This window comes from Schistocerca serialis, chromosome 3 (genome assembly GCF_023864345.2).
Source record: "Schistocerca serialis cubense isolate TAMUIC-IGC-003099 chromosome 3, iqSchSeri2.2, whole genome shotgun sequence".
NCBI lineage: Eukaryota > Metazoa > Arthropoda > Insecta > Orthoptera > Acrididae > Schistocerca > Schistocerca serialis.
In genome coordinates, this window is record NC_064640.1 from 809,911,485 (window position 1) to 809,933,699 (window position 22,215).

Here is a 22,215-nt window from a genome sequence, read left to right on the forward strand (position 1 = left end):
TTCTCACTTTTTCTTAGACAGTTGCTACCTTTTACTCTATCATAGGAATTTATGTACGCAGCATTGTTGCAACGGAGACGTTCAAATTATCCGATTTATGTAATTCCATTTCGATACCAGATCGTTCTAATCGGATTCAACCAGTCAGTCTTAATGGGGATATCCGACTCTCATCATATCATCGGCTGGGTAAACCACATTCAAAAAATCTCATCCACTCGACGCCAACTGAGAAATTGGCTGGTGCATGTGTTGTTCAAAACACAGTAGTTGTCACGCTCACTGGAATCAAAGACTGTTTGTGTGTGAGTGGTAGGGGGGGGGGGTTCGTGTTCACGCACAATCTGAATCAATACTATTAACATTAGAGAGACCACCAACAATAAATATTGCATCAAATATCACTGTAAAGTATTTTATTGCGATGCGAAGTTACAAACTGAATTGTTACCCAACCCACGTCCTGCATATTACGTTAAGTAACATGTATTAACTCCATATTATCGTTAGCAGAGACAGTGCGCTCTTGTTGTCGAGGCTCGCAACAACGGCAGCGATTAGCAGTGCCCAATGCCGCCGCGATTTGTTTATGTTGGCTGAGCGTGGACAATGCAGCAGACGCTTCGCCATAAACAGAAAGTCACCTTGGCTCTGACTGCAGTGAGCGGATATCACTGCCTGCGTATTCTTATAATAACCAACGTGAGACTCTACTCATAGGTGCCATGAAGCAGTTGCAACGGGTATCATGTCATTAGTCGTCAGAATATTTACCAATGATGAAATGTCCACTCTATTTGAATCCCAAGAAAAAAGGAACCTTCTCACATAGGAATGTGAGGTGATATCAAAATTTACCCAACATACAAAAATTAACTGCAGGGCTTTCATGTATGCAGTAGTAGCACACAAGGAAATATTATGTCTTGGAAGCGTATATTTCATTTCCTCTTCTCATATTAACGTCCTTGTTTTAGTATGAAGTAGGAAAATAAACGCCGGCAGGAGTGGCCGTGCGGTTCTGGGCGCTACAGTCTGGAGCCGAGCGACCGCTACGGTCGAAGGTTCGAATCCTGCCTCTGGCATGGATGTGTGTGATGTCCTTAGGTTAGTTAGGTTTAATTAGTTCTAAGTTCTAGGCGACTGATGACCTCAGAAGTTAAGTCGCATAGTGCTCAGAGTCATTTGAGCCAGGAAAATAAAAAGTTTAGGGTTGTGAAGCATAATATGATACCAGATGCTTATCGTAGACACTATCGGAAACGCAAAAAGCAGGGAGCTGTCCATTCTTTTGTCCAACAGCCTGTTTCCTTTCATGCATTACTCCCGCTAGGAGATTCTTATTTAAGGACTTGTGGGCATCAAGTTCGTCAGCAGAATAGGAGTTGTGTTATTGTGCTAATTACGGTATGGAAAAAATGCAACCAAGACGAGTTCCCCTAGAGCAGTGAGGATATTTGCACATGTCTGTATTCAGCAATGACTGCAAGCTGCCACAACACTTCACAGAATCCTTGCGGCGGGCAGCACGACTGTGCGTGCACTTCAGACTTCATTCGGTAAGTCGTCCGGAGACGGATAGAAACGTCAAATTAACGACGCTTTCCGAGTCGTATTCAATCCAGAGTGAGTTGTTGTTAAGGTAGTTGAGCGTTCTAGCAATTACACTTCTATGATTCCCATATGAGTATTCCGATAGCCAAAAGAACCCGTTAGTGTGAGACCATCGGGAACTACATTGATATCAAACTGCAAGAACTTGAGGCAATATGTAGATTCTTCTCTTCGCTGGGTGACCTATTACTGTTATTTAGGATTCTCTCGTCCTAGTAGTAATGCAAACGGAACTTCAGAGGCGCTTTTCGCTATTCTTGACAAACATCAGCAACTTGTAATCACTGCGAGTCACAACTACGTGATGATAACGGTTCAGGTTGTCAGTAGTTGTGGTGGTGTTACGCAGTCATACTTAAGTAAAGATAGTGTTCTGGCGTCGTCGCTTCTCTTTATTTGGCCTCAGCTTCAGTAATCCGATTTAACGAACATTGTACTCCATTCGCGGGCTGCTAATGATACAGTATGACCACGGAGATCATCGTGCGGGTATTACGTTAATTCTGCAATGAATTGCTTAACAAATATTGCCCTCAGCTATGCAGCTGGAATGACTCATTACACAGGTACTCTATGTTGCACTTGGTTAAGTTATCACTTCGTTGCAATCCTGCTTCTACTGTTCGTACATACTTGTATACTTCAAAAATGATTCAAATGGCTCTGGGCACTATGGGACTTAACTTCTGAGGTCATCAGTCCGCTAGAACTTAGAACTACTTAAACATAACTAACCTAAGGACATCAGACACATCCATGCCCGAGACAGGATTCGAACCTACGACCGTGACGGTTGCGCGGTTCCAGACTGCAGCATCGAGAACCGCTCTGCCACCCCGGCTGGCATACTTGTATACTGACCATTCGTTATTTGACTAAATATGAACTACAATCTGATTCGCATATATATGACATGGGTTAGCGCCGGCACAAAGACTAAGGGTTGGATGCCGTTGAATTCCCGTTACATTGATGGTAAGACAAATGTTCGCAAATCACCTCTATCGCCTCAAAAAACAATTGCATCTTAAGTATCGAAGGACCGATGTACACACTGTCACAGCGCGTTGAAATGCAGCAACGCCGGCAGATGATAATTTGTGACCGACTGGGCTTCGAACGTGGACCTCCTGCTTACTAGACAGACGTGCTGACTACTGCACTATTTTTTTTTTTTGTAAGTTTGAGAAGACTTTCAGCACCAGGTAGGCGGAGGCAATGAGGGCAGGGGTCGAAGATCCGAGGCCTGGCCACAATGCCTGCCCCATACCTGTCACTGAGCAGCTGCATTATTCCCATGTATTCCATGTTTGCACCCGTATATTCCTTTAAATTGTAGAACAAAACTGAAGTAGTAATTATGGTACAATAAATACAGATTGCCGCCTCCAATGGCGTGCGTTCCTTGTAGAATATAACTTATAACAGTGAAAAGGGTGACGGAAAAATACATAACAAACATTCATTCAGAAATATATTCACAATTTAAGTTATTATGCACTGGATGCATATGAGGTCTCTAAGGAAGCCATATATTTCTCAGCAAATGAAAGAAATTTCGGAGCTGGAGGGGTTTTGCCAAATTAGAAAAGTTCTGATTTTAGAACCAACGTAAAAGAATATTCCAGCAATAAAAAAAAGTGAAAGAATAGTATCCTGCTCCTAAAAAAAAAAAAACAAAAAAAAACTGTCCACCTCATATTAGCCCACATAAAGCGGTTCTGCTGATGGTGCTAAACTGAGTAATAAGCACATTGTATTATTATTTTCCACAGTGTTAAAGAATTCAGGCCCTGTCATAGATAATTGATCTAGATTCAACAGTCCGATTAAGAATTTGGTTTACCCAGTCGATGATATGATGAGAGTCGTAGTCGGACATCCACATTATGACTGACTGGCTGACTCCGATTAAAACGATCTGGTATCGAAATGAAATTACAGAAATCGGATAATTTGAACGTCTGTATTGCAACAATGCTGCGCATATAAATTCCTGTGATGGAGTAACAGGTAGAAAGTAAGAAATATGTCTACTATCAGCAATGTAACGTAATTATAACTCATATTTATGTGATGAAAATACTGAATCGAACAATACACATCTATTTCAGTGTGGGGAAGACACACCATATCGGAATTTCTGATGACATAATGACAATAATAATAATAATAAAAATTCCGTTTGGCCGATAGGGGAAACCCTCCTCCATATGGGTGGTACCAACGAAATCAAATACCTGAGGTGAACCAAATACTAACACAATCCTGAAAGGCTACTCAATCCGCTGAACCCAAAATCCAGACACGTCTGACTGAAAATCACCGCTACTCTGGTCACCGTCTGTTAGCTCAATGAGCTCGGCTGAAAATATTTGCTTCCAAAGGCTGCAACACCCTCTGGTCTTGTCCGGTCCTGGAACCAACCAGGCCAAACCAATGAAACACAAACAATCATAAACTGTGCAGGCAAAGTCAACTATACCCCAGGTTGTACACAACCCGGCTGTCGACAGGCGGCAGTTGGATTTTCGGATTCTGGAGAGTCCAGGTTAGCACGGCAGAGAATATCGAAGATCTCTGGTAAATTTCCCTACAAGCAGAAAACATGCATTTGAAAACTAAACATCGATACATTGATCCAAATACGAAAACTAAATAATCTCACATAAGAAATCGACCGACAAAAAATTCTCGTTCTTGCTCTTCAAGAACCACGACTAACTGACAAAGAAACCTTGCAATACGGAAACCATTGCATCTTCAAGAGCAAAATACAACAAAAGGTTGCGAAAGCCATACCAATCTTCGGCATTGCATATCTCGAACACAGATCTATCATCAACTCTGTCAAAAAAATCACACCCATCAACAATCAAATTGTTCAAATGGCTCTGAGCACTATGGGACTTAACAGCGGAGGTCATCAGTCCCCTAGAACTTGGAACTAATTAAACCTAACTAAGCTAAGGACATCACACACATCAATGAACGAGGCAGGATTCGAACCTGCGCCCGTAGCAATCGCGCGGTTCCGGGCTGAAGCGCCTAGAACCGCTCAGCTACCGCGGCCGGCCCATCAGCAATCGACTTATGACTATGCTCATTGAGAGCCCCAGTAAAAAATATACACTCATCAATGCACATGCCCCCACCAAGACCGAAAATAAGAAAAACACCGAAAATGTCGAGAAATTCTGGAACAGACTCGAAAATACTATGAACAAAATTCACCAAAATGACGTGAAAATACTAACGGGAGACTTCAACTCTCTATTTGTGACAGAAAAACCCTGTAGAAAAATCATTGGTACAAATTTAACACACCGAAACGCTTAGACCAACGGCACGCGTCTGACTGACATTGCCAACAATTCAACCACAAAAAGATGTCTTCCCACTTTAGGAAAGAACCAGTTCGCAGGTAACATGCTTGGCTAGCAGGTGCAAGCTGCTTTCGTTCGCCTTTCTTGACTCGCTGAATGCCAGATTTTTAATTCTTTTGTAGCAGAGCTACAAGCAGGCAGATCTAGACTCAATAAGGGAATCGTAAGAAAACACTTGAGCAAAATTCGTCTTGCTACTTTCAGTAATTCTTAGTGTCAGAGCGAAAACCTTACGGTACTGCCAAATTCATAATGCCCCTTTTGACTTCTGCCGACATATTTTTTGTTGTTGTGAATACATAATTTTATCTATGAAATGCCACATTTTCATAATACTTGCGAGTGATACAGGAAATGAAGTAAATACAAATATTTTCGAAGTCAAAAGTCGGTAATATCCCACTAATTCGTGTTAAAATAGGCTCAATCGTCTTACAGACACTTAATGCTTTATTGAGATAGACTGCCGTCTTGATGTTTCTGTAGTAAGCTGAATTTAATTTGTATTAGTACAGTGAATATTTTAATTGCATTTTCCATTAGTTTACTAAACGCAACAGTAATCATCAAAGAGAAATTAATCAGCAGCGGAATGGTCTTTCACGATATCTAAAACAATCTGACAAAGCCAAAGGTGTTTACAAATTATAAGCCCGTATAAACCCACTGGTTCTAACGATGGCATTAAACCAGTGTAGTTTTAAGAGTATTTTTGTCTAGAAATGAATTGCCTTGATGGTTGATCGATCAAGAGCGGGAAAGGTAAAATTTTACGAACATATGAAGAGAGGGACAAGTGCTTGTCAATACAAGTGCCTGGGAGACAATTTTCATTTCAACTCCTGGATAGTTTTGTTTCTCAAATCAACAGAGTGCGTTATCATGCAGCAGCATAGGTGATGCAGTTTTGTTGCTCGATTTTCTTACACTCCGATCGAAAGGTGTCTCAGTTGTTATCAACAAATTCCAGCTGTGTTGCACACACCCCTTGGGGCAGAATTCGTAGCCCAAAACACACTTTTGGAGCTATCAGATGTAAAATATTATGTTCACACTACTCTTTGCTCGAGTTTACGTCTTTTGGTGGGGCTCAGCCTCTCATTTCTTCTTAGGAAGTTAATGATAAAGGCATCATAACACGTCACCACTAACAGTACTGCATAGGAATGCTCAATAGTCACTCCGTTGATTTTTGTTGTTTCGAATTAGAGCATGCAGTACTCCTACACCAGACTTCTGAACATTCCCTGTTGAATGCAAATGTTGCACGATGGTAAAATTGTAATCTATCACATATATCAGTAGTCGAGACTTCCTTAATGTGGAAAATCATTCATGCCAGCACGATCTTTATTGAAACAAGAATATCTTTTTCTGGCGTATTTTTCCCAAAAGCACTCATTCCAAACACAGTTCAAATCTTTCTAGCTGCCTCCTCTGCATTCACCCCTCTGTTATACCAAAAGTAAACATTGTTTTGCAGATGTTACACCTTTTTCCACTTGCGACTCAATTTTACAATGCTTAACTGTAGTTCATGATTTTCAAGTATGCAAAATCCAATGCTTACCTGCAAGATGATAACTAGAACTTCAAATTCGAAAATGACAGTTGATACATACGCTGACAGCGTGGCGCCGCGTTTACATGGGCGGCGCCGGATTTCAGGCGGCGGGTGGCGTCTGGCCGGTGGCCGGTAGCCGTTGCAGCGCGAGGAATCGCTCGAGCGAAAGCTGTTATGATTGCGACGCAGCCACGAGCTGTACTGCGGAATTGTTTCGGGAATACTTGTTATTGCTGGTGGGTAGAATGTTAAGCGAATTATCTTCGATGCTCAATCAGACTCATAACTTTAGACCGAAATGTAAAAAAAAAATAAAAAAAAAATTAAAAAAATACAGTTGGACGCGAATAGGCGACTATAAGTGTAGAATGCACAACGATTACCACTAGACCACGGGCTGACACAATGCGAGAACATCTCGGAAGTAGATAACATCTCCTCTTAACACTTCCGCATCTTACAGTGTTGCCAGATTGTGCAGATAGCCGGAGTTAAGAGTTGTCAGGGGTGGTCAGTTTTATTGGCTATCTTAGTCTATGTGGCGGCCGGCCGGCGGTGAGTTTTTATGTCTAAGACTGTACCTCTGGTGTACTCAGCAATGCTCTTTGATGGAGCACACTCTTTGTCCAATATACACTCCTGGAAATTGAAATAAGAACACCGTGAATTCATTGTCCCAGGAAGGGGAAACTTTATTGACACATTCCTGGGGTCAGATACATCACATGATCACACTGACAGAACCACAGGCACATAGACACAGGCAACAGAGCATGCACAATGTCGGCACTAGTACAGTGTATATCCACCTTTCGCAGCAATGCAGGCTGCTATTCTCCCATGGAGACGATCGTAGAGATGCTGGATGTAGTCCTGTGGAACGGCTCGCCATGCCATTTCCACCTGGCGCCTCAGTTGGACCAGCGTTCGTGCTGGACGTGCAAACCGCGTGAGACGACGCTTCATCCAGTCCCAAACATGCTCAATGGGGGACAGATCCGGAGATCTTGCTGGCCAGGGTAGTTGACTTACACCTTCTAGAGCACGTTGGGTGGCACGGGATACATGCGGACGTGCATTGTCCTGTTGGAACAGCAAGTTCCCTTGCCGGTCTAGGAATGGTAGAACGATGGGTTCGATGATGGTTTGAATGTACCGGGAACTATTCAGTGTCCCCTCGACGATCACCAGTGGTGTACGGTCAGTGTAGGAGATCGCTCCCCACACCATGATGCCGGGTGTTGGCCCTGTGTGCCTCGGTCGTATGCAGTCCTGATTGTGGCGCTCACCTGCACGGCGCCAAACATGCATACGACCATCATAGGCACCAAGGCAGAGGCGACTCTCATCGCTGAAGACGACACGTCTCCATTCGTCCCTCCATTCACGCCTGTCGCGACACCACTGGAGGCGGGCTGCATGATGTTGGGGCGTGAGCGGAAGACGGCCTAACGGTGTGCGGGACCGTAGCCCAGCTTCATGGAGACGGTTGCGAATGGTCCTCGCCGATACCCCAGGACCAACAGTGTCCCTAATTTGCTGGGAAGTGGCGGTGCGGTCCCCTACGGCACTGCGTAGGATCCTACGGTCTTGGCGTGCATCCGTGCGTCGCTGCGGTCCGTTCCCAGGTCGACGGGCACGTGCACATTCCGCCTACCACTGGCGACAATATCGATGTACTGTGGAGACCTCACGCCCCACGTGTTGAGCAATTCGGTGGTACGTCCACCCGGCCTCCCGCATGCCCACTATACGCCCTCGCTCAAAGTCCGTCAACTGCACATACGGTTCACGTCCACGCTGTCGCGGCATGCTACCAGTGTTAAAGACTGCGATGGAGCTCCGTATGCCACGGCAAACTGGCTGACACTGACGGCGGCGGTGCACAAATGCTGCGCAGCTAGCGCCATTCGACGGCCAACACCGCGGTTCCTGGTGTGTCCGCTGTGCCGTGCGTGTGATCATTGCTTGTACAGCCCTCTCGCAGTGTCCGGAGCAAGTATGGTGGGTCTGACACACCGGTGTCAATGTGTTCTTTTTTCCATTTCCAGGAGTGTATGTCTTTGCACACTGGCATGGAATCTGGTATACTCCAGCCTTCCTCAGGCCAGTACCATCTTTGGTGCTTTCCAGTAATACTCGTGTTTTACTGTCTGAGCAAAAGGCAATTTTTACTCAGTGCCTCTTGAATATGCATCCAATTTTTCCCAACAGTGCGCCAGTACATGGTATAAAGGCACTGGCTGCCTCTTCGTCTGTGACTGTAGTGTTGGGACAGAGAGCATGCCTCATCTGCCACTCTGGATACCTGTTTTTTTTTTTCAGAATACAGTTCTGAGAAATTCCAGCTCCTGGGACAGGTTCTCTGCATCTGAGATGATGCAGGCCCTGTTTATAAGTGTTTTTAGTATGATATTCCTCTGCAAAGAATTGTGTCACCTATCTGCATGCAAATACAGGTCAGTGCACATTTTGTTTCGATACACGCAGTGGTGCAGGGTGCCATCACCTCTTCTCTTGAGCATAATGTCAAAGACTAGTGATCTTCCTTCTGCTTCACTCTCTATAGTGAATTTGATGTTGAGGTGGATGGAGTTCAGATGTGTAAGGAAGTCAAGGAGTTTGTCCCTTCCATGGGCCATATGACAAATGTATCATTAACATAATAGAAAAAACACATGGGTTTCTATTTGGATGACACCAGGGCTAGCTCCTTGAAGTACTCCATATACAAATTTGCAACTACAGGCAAGGTTGGACTGCCCAGTGTGACTCCTTTTATTTGTTCATAGTATTGTCCATCAAGCAGAAAATATGTGGAGGTCAGGTGATGCCTGAAAAGGTCAGTGGTCTTCTCATCAAATTTAAGTCTTTCACCCCAAGGTGTCAAAGTGTTTTACAAAATCCACAGAACTATGGATGTGATAAGGCCACATAAATGCTTAGTATTTCCGTTAAATATTTTGCCAGCAAATATGTGGGTGCCATAATGTTGCTGACAACAGGGCACAATGGTACCCCATCTTTGTGAGCTTTAGGGAGCCATAAAGTCTTGATGGTACAGATTGTTGAAGTAACAGTTTCTTGGGGACCTCCTCTGGTATATCCGTATACTGAAGAAGAGCCCTAGGCTTGTCTTCTGCCTTTTTTGTGGGGTCAGCATTGACTTTCCTGTAGGACTCCTCATCTAGGCTCTGCCTCTCCTCAATGTTTTCCTTGTGGGAAAGAACAACAGTATTGTCAACTGAGATTGTGGTTATAATCTTAGCAAGGCTTGGCAACCAGGTCTGAGTTTAATGAAGAAGGCTCTCAGCAAACAAAACTATCAAGGCAGACAGAGCATTTACACCAATGCTACCACAGACACCGATGCTAGCACCTCCACAATCGCCAATGTGCAGCTGCAGGCACGGACCATGGATGGAACAGTACACAGAGGGGAGGGAATATAATTTGGCCATGCACCCTCAGGAAGTTATCAAGTAGTTGGAAAGCTACCAAAATGTGCACATTGCTGCTAGTGCACCTAACTGAGACTATCAACAAATTATGATGTCTGGCGAAAGAAGACATCTCTCTCCATTTCTTCTCCCATAGTCTCCTCTGCATCAGAAGATGAGGCAACATCTGTCTCTTCCTCTGCATGAAGTGACTGTTTCACTTTTTACCATTAGTGTCTTCTTGTTTTGCCAGACATCGTAATTTGTTGATAGTTTCAGTCAGGCACACTAGCAGTGATGCACACAGTTTGATAGCTCACCAACTACTTGACGAGATCCCAAGGTGCATGGCTGAATTGTATATGCTCCACCCCATGCGCTGTTCCCTTCATGATCCATGCCCGCAACTGTGAGTCAGCAGTTCTGGAGGCGCTAGCGTCGGTGTCCGTGATTGCACTGATGTAAGTGCTCTGTCTGCCCTGATCACTGGATAGCTTTGTTTGCTGACAGTCTCCTTCATTGAACTCAGATCTGGTTACCAAGCCCCCACAGAACGTATCTCTGCCTACGTAGATCAACACCTTCAACCCATTACATGCAGTCTCCCATCCTTCATCAAAGACACCAACCACTTTCTCGAATGCCTGGAATCCTTACCCAATCTGTTACCCCTGGAAACCATCCTTGTAACCATTGATGCCACTTCCTTATACACAAATATTCCACACATCCAGGGCCTCACTGCGATGGAGAATTTCCTTTCACGCCGATCACCTGCCACCCTACCTAAAACCTCTTTCCTCATCACCTTAGCCAGCTTCATCCTGACCCACAACTTCTTCACTTTTGAAGGCCAGACATACCAACAATTAAAGGGAACAGCCATGGGTACCAGGATGGCCCCCTCGTACGCCAACCTATTCATGGGTCGCTTAGAGGAAGCCTTCTTGGTTACCCAGGCCTGCCAACCCAAAGTTTGGTACAGATATATTGATGACATCTTCATGATCTGGACTCACAGTGAAGAAGAACTCCAGAATTTCCTCTCCAACCTCAACTCCTTTGATTCCATCAGATTCACCTCGTTCTACTCCAAATCCCATGCCACTTTCCTTGACGTTGATCTCCACCTGTCCAATGGCCAGCTTCACATGTCCGTCCACATCAAACCCACCAACAAGCAACAGTACCTCCATTATGACAGCTGCCACCCATTCCACATCAAACGGTCCCTTCCCTACAGCCTAGGTCTTCGTGGCAAACGAATCTGCTCCAGCCCGGAATCCCTGAACCGTTACACCAACAACCTGACAACAGCTTTCGCATCCCGCAACTACCCTCCCGACCTGGTACAGAAGCAAATAACTAGAGCCACTTCCTCATCCCCTCAAACCCAGAATCCCCCACAGAAGAACCACAAAAGTGTCCCACTTGTGACAGGATACTTTCTGGGACTGGACCAGACTCTGAATGTGGCTCTCCAGCAGCGATACGACTTCCTCAAATCCTGCCCTGAAATGAGATCCATCCTTCATGAAATCCTCCCCACTCCACCAAGAGTGTCTTTCCACCGTCCACCTAACCTTCGTAACCTGTTAGTTCATCCCTATGAAATCCCCAAACCACCTTCCCTACCCTCTGGCTCCTATCCTTGTAACCGCCCCCAGTGTAAAACCTGTCCCATGCACCCTCCCACCACCACCTACTCCAGTCCTGTAACCCGGAAGGTGTACATGATCAAAGGCAGAGCCACATGTGAAAGCACCCACGTGATTTACCAACTGACCTGCCTACACTGTGATGCATTCTATGTGGGAATGACCAGCAACAAACTGTCCATTCACATGAATGGACACAGGCAGACAGTGTTTGTTGGTAATGAGGATCACCCTGTGGCTAAACATGCCTTGGTGCATGGCCAGCACATCTTGGCACAGTGTTACACCGTCCGGGTTATCTGGATACTTGCCACCAACACCAACCTATCCGAACTCCGGAGATGGGAACTTGCTCTTCAATATATCCTCTCTTCCCGTTACCCACCAGGCCTCAATCTCCGCTAATTTCAAGTTGCCGCCACTCATACCTCACCTGTCATTCAACATCATCTTTGCCTCTGCACTTCCGCCTCGACTGACATCTCTGCCCAAACTCTTTGTCTTTAAATATGTCTGCTTGTGTCTGTATATGTGTGGATGGATATGTGTGTGTGTGCGAATGTATACCCGTCCTTTTTTCCCCCTAAGGTAAGTCTTTCCACTCCCGGGATTGGAATGACTCCTTACCCTCTCCCTTAAAACCCACTTCCTTTCATCTTCCCCTCTCCTTCCCTCTTTCCTGACGAAGCAACCGTTTGTTACAAAAGCTAGGATTTTGAGTGTATGTTTGTGTTTGTTTGTGTGTCTATCGACCTGCCAACGCTTTCGTTCGGTAAGTCACATCATCTTTGCTTTTATATATATATATATATATATATATATATATATATATATATATATATATATATATATATATATATATATATATATAATCCAATATTGCTATCAAAAATTTCTTTCACCATCACAACTGAAACCAGCTACTTCTTCGTCAAGCACTCCAAGACATGTGTACATTAGTGACTTCCACTGCAGAGGTGTATGCTAGGAGTCTATAAATCTTAGCTTACCTGCCTATTGGTCATATATATATATATGACCAATAGGCAGGTAAGCTAAGATTTATAGACTCCTAGCATACACCTCTGCAGTGGAAGTCACTAATGTACACATGTCTTGGAGTGCTTGACGAAGAAGTAGCTGGTTTCAGTTGTGATGGTGAAAGAAATTTTTGATAGCAATATTGGATTATCAAGGGTGGGAAAGAGGTGGTATTCCAAAATTCCTGATCACCAGATTTTGTATAATGTCTTGCATGAAATTCCAAAGGCATTCATGTTATATCATGAAGACAGGCATTGTGACATTGTCAGTGATGAGTTGTGTGTTGAATGGGGACATTAAGCTCTGTGATCCAGATTGTGTTATTGAACAGGAGTATGCTATGTGTGAGCATCAGGTTTCATCCACTCCCTTTTCCAATCCTCATACACTAAACAAATATGACATTACTCCACACACACACACACACACACAAAACTGTCACTTACACTCATAAAAAGACCTTCAATTCAAATGAAAAGTATTGTTGTGTACTGAGAACTACTCTTCATTTCCTCCAGATGAAGTCAACAATGCCCATATAAATGATATAATCTAAAGAAAGATTCAGCCAGTGGACGATTGTTCAGACAACACTCCTCGGTCAGCTAATTGAATTAGAAAAAGAGAAATTAGGAAAACAGATCAACAATACTTAATCATATATTGTTGCTGTGAAGTATGAATGTGTTTATCAAACTTAAGCATGGAAAGGATGTAAAAAATTATAGGACTCTTTTTAAAAAACTATGAACACCCAGGTGCACAAGATGAAGGTAACTGGTGTCTGTATGAAAAAGAACATACTAATGGTGATTGTTTTGTCACATAAGGATGTTAAAGAACTGCTAAACAATGAAATACTGAAGACCAAATTTAACTAGGAGCTTTGTCAAATAGAAGGCCACTTTCATTTTATGTAATGTTCTAACTTGTACAGAAAATGATGAATTGGGAATTGCATATAATAAAAGAAGACATGTCATTCAAGTAGTTCAAAAAATGATTTTAAACTTTATTATAAAATAGGTCATCTAGATAAAGAAACAATTGATCAGGCAGAAATAAAGCCATTCCTGAGGAAGATGATATTTCATAGAGCAAGAGTGAATGTAATATACCTTTGCTGTCAATGATAACTTGGTTGTTTCCATGTATCTGAAATGTATTGACTTGAGGTCTGGGTCTAAGTACTGAATAATCCAAAGAGTAAATTATGGATAGCTTCTCTAAAATAACTATTATGGTGAAGCATAGGTGACTGAGCAAGAGATTATGAAATAATATATGAGGACAAAAGACAGAATGTTTTATGAAGAAGGAGCAAGACAGAGAATCATAAATAGGAGCTCAGAGAGAGGCAATCTTTCCTGTTATCATCACTGACTTCTGAACCTGAACTCATAAATCTGAAATCTGTAAGCCCTGGATAAACATACATAATGTGTGAAGGTACCATTATGCTCTCAAAGACAGGTAAGCTACATTCCTAACAATGAGTGAAAGGCTTCTGGTGCATGTGAGGTACATGAATTGAGGCTGTGTCATCTTCCTGGCATTGGGAGATACTGATTGCATATAACTGGCAGCTCCAAATATTGCAACTAACAACATCAATATATTATTTATTCTAGAGAAAACATGTGCTGGAATTGGAAAAAAACATATGATACTGAGAAACTCTACAAGCAAATGGTAATTATGGACACTAAGTTTGACACCGATCACACAAAAGATTGGTTATATTGGAACATGCATACGAATCATCAGTAACAGATACACAACAAAAGCTATTTTGTTAAATGTTTTGTGCTGCACCATGCTCATCAATGAGTTTCATAAAATTCTGGAAGACAGTACATGGTGTAGTCTACTACAAATGGGAGAGAGAGCAGAGGAACATGGAGATTATGGAGAGAAGGGTGGAAGTGAAAAATGAATGAACAAAGGTGGGGTAGCCTGGGAAAGGTGCTACTGGAGATTAAAGCCAGATGGATTGCAGGATTGAAGGATTTGTTGTAGGAGCAATTTGAATCTACATATTTCAAAGAGAAGCAGATATTGAGTGGGAGGAGGGGAGGACAGAAGGGGTTAGTTTTGTGAAGTAGCCATTGAAGTCACACATGCTGTGTTCTGCAGTGTATTTCACCCCTAGATAATCAACCCTGCTACTGGTCACAATTATGTGGAAGGCCATTCATTCAAGTGGACAACTAATGGGTGGTCATGTCATGCATACATAAAAGGCTGTGCAAAAGTTGCAACAGAACTAGTATATGATATGACTGTTTCCACAGATGGCCCTTCCTCTGATAGGATAGCATCTGTCTATGATAGGACCAGAATGAGATTTAATGGGTAGTGGGTCAGGACAGGTATTACAACTGGACGTTCTACAGGTGTGTGACTGATTGGAAATGGCAATGGAGTAGCATATCTCTATAACAAACATTTGACCCCCAGTCCACCTGACTTCAGTCCCTTCTAGCCCCTGTTCCACACTTCAGTTGTCATGACCACCCAACCCACATTCCCTCATTTTCAACTCAGAACCTCCTCCCTGCAGTCTTCCTCTCTTCTGTCTCCTCTTCCCAGTTCACTCCGATGAATCGTAGTGCACCACATGTTATTCCTCAAGTCTGTGTTAGAGAAAGCTTGTTGGTGAGATAACCATTGCACTTGTTGCCACTCCATCCCAGCCATTAGCTACCCTAACAATGCAGGTGTGTGTGTGTGTGTGTGTGTGTGTGTGTGTGTGTGTGTGTGCGCACATGTGTGTGATCTCTAAAGAATGATTAATCCAAAATCTTAGCAGTATATATTGTTTATGTGCCAATTAACCACTCAAAGCTTCAGCTTTATGGTGAATCGTTACATTTATTTCTTCCATTGTTCAGGACAGGTTTGTGTATTTGTACTTTCCTTACCTTCTCTACTGTCAGAAACCTGAAATAATTGTACTTGTTGGCAGTTATCATTATGTGTTATACGATCTATTATCAATTATTACATGCTCTGTATCTCCTTTCACATTTTTTCTGCAATTAGCAATATCCCATATGCAACAAGGTTCTGTCTGTATGTTATGTGAACTAAATGCCAATAAAAATGATATCATGTTGATAAGTTGTCATATGGCTGCAAAAGCGTGTGACAGGAAAGTTATTCATGCAAAAGCAACAAGCAATGAGAATGTCAACATGTTTAATTTGCAGTCTGATGTCTGCAATGAACCACAGGAATGAATGTACCAGTATAGCATCAAAAATATGGGCTGGGAGTTACTCCAAAGAATTCAGAAAACTGCTACATTAAAGAAACTGCATGGCAAAAGTGAATAAGTAAAGTATACTGTCATTCTGGCTGTAGACTTTGCCCAGTCACAGATGTGGAAGTCTATACTGCGAATCTCACAGGCCTATGGAAATTTGTGATGACCATTACTATTCCTCGATCTGATGGAGATAGAGGCTTCTAAGTTGCTGTGTGATCTTTTACAGGTCTGCCATGATAGAAGTGCAGTCAAAATCTCATGATGGAATGCTGTTGTAATCAAGAGAATGATGAAAGACTGCTTGCAGGGTTCTGTATATAACCCAACATTTTGGTACATTCATAAGGATTTTCTGTTGGAGGCTTTACAGCATGAAACAGCAGCACTTGGAATGGTTGCCTAGACTGAAAAATCTTCTCCTCTGTGCTCACAGTGATAGCCATGCCAAGTCATTGAGTAAGATGGAAATAACCAATGAACAGCTAATTTTGTGGTGTATTAGGACAAAATTCGGAATTGCTCCAAACAAATACAGATATCTCGTTTTTGATGGAAAATTATACATGAATCATATGACCAAAGCAACTGATGTTTCCATACTAAAATTCTTTCTGTATACAGAGATATATTTAGATCAAAACAATAAATTTATTAAATTTAAAGTTGCGCACTAAATATTGTGCAAATAAACAGCAAGCACGTTGCAGTTATGAAGAAACTGATAAGGGAATATTTGGTTCATTTTATCATTTTCTGCTTTATAGCACCACCAGGTCATACCACAATGCCTTAACCCTTTGATGCTGAGTGTGCCATAACAGAGTGCATACCTGCATATTGTTGGTATGCTCTACAGGGCAGTACTCTCTATGCTGGGCACAATATGGCTCTGAAAACAGTAATGCCCACTGTGCAGAATAGTTATTATACAGATGCTTCTGTATTTATTGTTACCAAAAAGTTCTTAAAATAAATTGTACTTTGAATAGCCATTATTATTGATGTTCCTAACACTAGGTAACATTACAAAGAAGCACATTTCAAAAAGTAGTTGTGACTGATATATTTTACAAACAAGGCACAACACACAGTCTCACATCATATTGTTTACAGCAGTAACATGATTCCTTTCAGTTTTTGTTCATGCTGCATGATACTCCTTCTTACACGCCCATGTTGTTTTATTGATAATTCAATGATGCCTGGAAAGTGTCTTTCTTGCAGCTGTCAAGGAATCTCCTCATTTGATCAACAACCTCATGATGCTTTCCTTTCTTGGTGGTATGTCTCTTAAGCCTCACAAATGAGGATGAAATCCAGTTACTGAAGTATTTTTTCCAGTATGAACCTTGTAAATAACATGGGAATTTGGCACACACATGTCTAAGGAGTGAATTTTTTTTGGTGCCATTCCAGCATTTTACAAACACATTCCATTGAGCATACTACTCCACTGGACCCATAAACTCATTGCAATCTAAAACACATTTTGGTTTATGTTTTTTGGTATTAATTTGGTGGACCATTTTCACAGACAATTTCATTGCAGCTGTATGGCAAGTCATCAACATACATGTGTCTCCTTTGTGATGCCACTTCAAAGCCATTGTAATGTCTGTTGACCTAAATTCTATCTCATCGGTTCACAGTTTGGTTTCAAGTTTTCGTGTATTTTTCCTGTTCATGCAAACTGTATCTACTGCAATTATTCCTCTTTTATGCTAGTAATGAAAGAGAGATGGACTTCTGTGCCATTTCTTTACACACAGCATGTGTTTTATAGTAAGCATTTACTAATAATATCCCTGAAACATATATATTTGATGTTAGCACTCCTGGCACACTCAGCTCCTGTTGCATATATGTGTCACTAGCACTGGAGGTATGACCACTGTGCATGGATATATACATTGCTAGTAGTTAAGGGGTAAAATATTTCACTTGCTGAGTTTGGAGCCAGTGAGTGGAGTCACAAACTGTGCTTGGTCAAAATGTTTGTGCCTATGAGGAGAATTCAAAGAAATGTGATTTTTAGATGTGACGAAAGCAATGCTCTGTAGATGATACAGAGGTCTGTCCACTCATGCTACTATTTACAAAACAGTAACAATCGCCTGGTTTAAAAGTCACATATTTAACCAAATGCATCACATCACTCAGCAGAAGTTGGGAAAACTAGGTGTATATTCTGAAAATGTAGCAAACTTAATGGGATACCACTCACACAGGGCAAAGAAAGTATAATAGATTATCCAGTGTTCAGAATATGATGTGGATGAAACACTTTAGTCCGACCACATCATTAGTACATTTTGCCATTGGTCATGGACTCTGTCTGGTGTATGTACACCAACAAAAGTGAGGTGGAGATACCTAGGTAGAGGGGCAGATGTTGAGAGAAAGAAATATTGTAGGTATAATCAAAAATAATCAGCAACTTGTAATGCTGTGGTCACTGCCTAATAAAATTTCTCTTAAACTCAGCAAGATTAAATAAATATTTGAATTCAAAGATGATGAATAGGAAAGTTGTATATTTACAGTTAAGGTAATATACTGAAGAATATCAATGAGGGTATAACATAAAACAATGGGCTGGTAAATCATCACTAAATGAGATGGCCTAGCAGCTACAACCATTTTATTTGTGAATTGGCACCAACTCATGGAATGTGTAAAAACTGGAGAGCGTCAGATGTTTTACTGAAGTGCTGATAGCCCTCCTGTGTATTAAAGTATACTAGGTAGTGGAATAATCAGGACTACTGCCAGATGTTTGTGTCACTCTGGCACAATATTTCAGCCACATAACTTGTTGCCTTCTTCAGGTAGCACCTGAAGAAGGCAACGAGTTACATGGCTGAAATATTGTGCCATAGCGACACAAAAATCCGGCAGTAGTCCCGATTATTTCACATGTCAAGATCTCTCTGGGAAAGCCTGAAGAGTATACTAGGTAGTATTGTGCTGAATTTGTTGACAGCTGTTTCCTCAACCTCTCTAACACCTGACCATATCATTAGTGCTTAGTAACAGAACTCACAGTATCTACATTAGATTAAGTGGGCATTTAACTGCAGTAAATATGTGTAATTTTGGTAAAGGGAAAACTATAAACAACTGTAGAGTAAGATAAATTTACTTATGTTTAGAAGTAGCACAGTCCACTTTATCTTCTAGGTGGTGAGACATCTTGTATTATGACAATACTTACCTGTAGACTGAGTATGGTGATCATCTGTTTCACCTGACCATTCTGTTCCTTCCTCAGAGTCTGTAATATCTTCAATGACATTTTCCACATCCACATCAGCAATGTCTAGACTTGCTTGAGTGCCAAACCTCTTCAGCCCTGCTGAAGAGAGGCTCCTATATGGCAGGTCTTGATTCTCATGTAGCGAGTTCTCTGGACTGACTTCAACATTATCTTCAACCAGATGTTTATCAGATCTCACACCAAACATCTAAATAAACAAAAAGAAATCTCATGTACAGATAACAGTCACAAACACATATGTCAAAAGCTAAATGAAGACTGAATATAGTGATGAGTCAATACATTGTGACAATTGCCCCCTGCAAGAATGAATGCCATCTGGTAGCATTGCAGCATGTGACATGGTAAGGAAGGTATATAGGTGGAGCAGAGATGAATAGAGAATCAGTGTAGTAAGGATATATACTGCATATGGGGAAGTCCACTGACTTTTGCAAAGGGTAGATTGTTATGGCCCAGTGCTTTAGAATGAGCATCTTAACAATGGCAAAGCTGATCAGCTGCATGTGATCTACTGTTGTGAGTATCTATGGAAAGTGGTTGGAGGACAATGAGACCACGAGTAGGTCAAAAAGTACTGGAAATCTATGTCTCATTGCAGAATGTTGAGATCTGAGGCTTGGCCACTCTGTGAAGCAGGACAGGTGGTAATATGTGGTAGGTTGTACAATGCTGATGCATATAAAAGTGTTTTGGAGCACAACATTTGGTGCACATTGTTGAAAATGGTTCCACAGCAGACAACAAATAACAGTATCATCTGCAATGGACTATGGATTGATGGAACTGTGTTGCCTAGACAGATGAACACATTTTTTATTCCACCAGGTTGAGCTCATATGGCTGCTCAAAAGATACACGCCACCACAAACACAAGCTCTTGCAGCAGTCTTATGCCATGGGGGACTTTACCAAAGCTTCCATGGGGCCTGTGGTAGTAATTGAAGGCACCATGACATATGTAGACTACATGAACATTACTGCAGATCACCTGAATCCCTTCATGCTTCACATCTTCCCTGACAGTGATGGCATCTTTCAGCAGCATAACTGTCCACATCATGAAGCCAGACCAATGTTACACTGGTTTGAAGGGCATGAGAGTGAGTTCACATAGATGTTTTGCTTACCAAATTCACCTGATCTAAACCCATGGAACATGTCTGGGACACTAACAGGCACTAGCTCTGCATCCACAAATCACTGACCCGTAATTTACAGGAACTGTGGTCGTGTGCATAACATCTGGAAGGATTTGCAAATCCATAACATGCAAAATGCTACTGTATTGTATCCAAAGGTGTACCAAAATGCTATTAAGTAGGTAGTCATATTGTTTTTACTCATCAATGTGTATTCCCTGCTGAAAGTGTTTCAGAAACAGCTACTATTTCTTTTACCTTTAGTCTCACAGGACTCTCTCTTAGAGTAATGTGGACTGAAATGTGACTTATATTGATAATTTACTTTGTAAATTTGATGATTTATGACATTTTGTTATCCACTACCATAAGTAAATAAATTAAATGTCAGCAGTTAAGCACTGTTTGCAGACATGAGAATAACACTTCTTCTCTTTGTCTCATAATATAACATGAAAGTAACTGGTGATTTGATATATTCAAAAGTATTTACTAACAATATGTTAGCTAACCGCTGAACACATTTAAAGAAAAAATGTACTAATTATTGCTGACAAACATGCTAATAATTTGTTACTACTTTGACTGTGATTATAATTTGTTAAGATGCCATTGACTCCTTTTTTAGTCAATTGTCAATGAGTACAGCAATTTCTTCGTTACTCATATTTGGCAAAAATTTCATCAGTAGGTGACAGTGTTCTGTGAAAGCTGAAATTTTTGCCTCTGCCATCTTCTATAGCTATGACTGTACACTCTGAAAACTATTGTCAAGTGTGTGGCAGATGGTACAATATTTCCCATTGTTTCATGTATTATGGTTTCTTCATCTTACATTTTGGTATGTTGTAGAGCAAGAATAATTGAGTAAATTCCTCTGTGTATAGTGTATTTAGTTTAATCTTGTCTCATGGCCCCTACAGGACTGATAATTTGGGGGTTGTAGTATATGCCTAGATCCCTCACTAAATACTGTTATTTGAAACTTCATAAGTAGAATTTTGTTGGATAGTTGTTGTCTATCTTTAAACCAATTCAGGTTTTTCAGCATCTCAGTGATGCTCTCCCATGGATAAAAAATAACTGTGACCATTCTTACTGCCCTTCTTTGTATATGTACTTGAGTAATACCATCAGTCTCAGTTCCTATGTCATTTATGGGTGTCTTATGTGACAGTTATGCCTGTCTAAATATTAACTTTTTTGTCAATGACATTTTACATTTAATCATTTTGTGAGAGGTCTTTTGATAAAATTATCCTATGGTAGTCACTGGAGACTTCATATGTTGCCCTTTTGATGTATAAAACTTTTATGATTGTACAGAACTTGTAAGTACATCAGGACCTACAACTTAACATGGATGTTAAATGTGAGTATTGTGCACATAGTCCACAACCAGTAAACAATATGAGCAACATGTTAAGATGATGGAAAGTGTGGCTTAAAAGCTTTGCACAGTTTGGACTCCAATTAAGCATCTCTTTTGTGGCTTATGGTGCAATATGATGTAGAAATATAGCTTACATTTATTGAATTATAGCAATGCAAGAATACGTTTTAAAAATAATTGTAGAAGTTTTCCAGTAGAGTGTATTTTTTATCTTCTAACACATAGCATTTTTTATTTATTATTTATTTATTTATCTCATTTATTTATTTCAAATCCTGTACATTCAGATACCAAGCAATTCACTTGTAAGTAGAATGAGTATAAACAGTGTTTTACAAAGATTCTTTCAAATATTGTTATAAGATACATGGATTATAAGACATGTGAAATGAAGAACTGTTCCATCACCAACATTACAAGACAGAA

The 22,215-nt window shown here is 41.3% G+C and overlaps 1 protein-coding gene across 1 annotated transcript in view; it reads right to left on the bottom strand.

Moving 5' to 3' along the window:
- Positions 1-22,215, bottom strand: part of LOC126470665 (uncharacterized) — a 1,059,339-nt gene that overhangs the window by 104,208 nt on the left and 932,916 nt on the right. Inside the window, exon 18 of the mRNA XM_050098659.1 lies at positions 19,192-19,441. Coding sequence (XP_049954616.1) covers positions 19,192-19,441 — 250 coding nt within the window. The remainder of the gene's footprint in view (positions 1-19,191; positions 19,442-22,215) is intronic.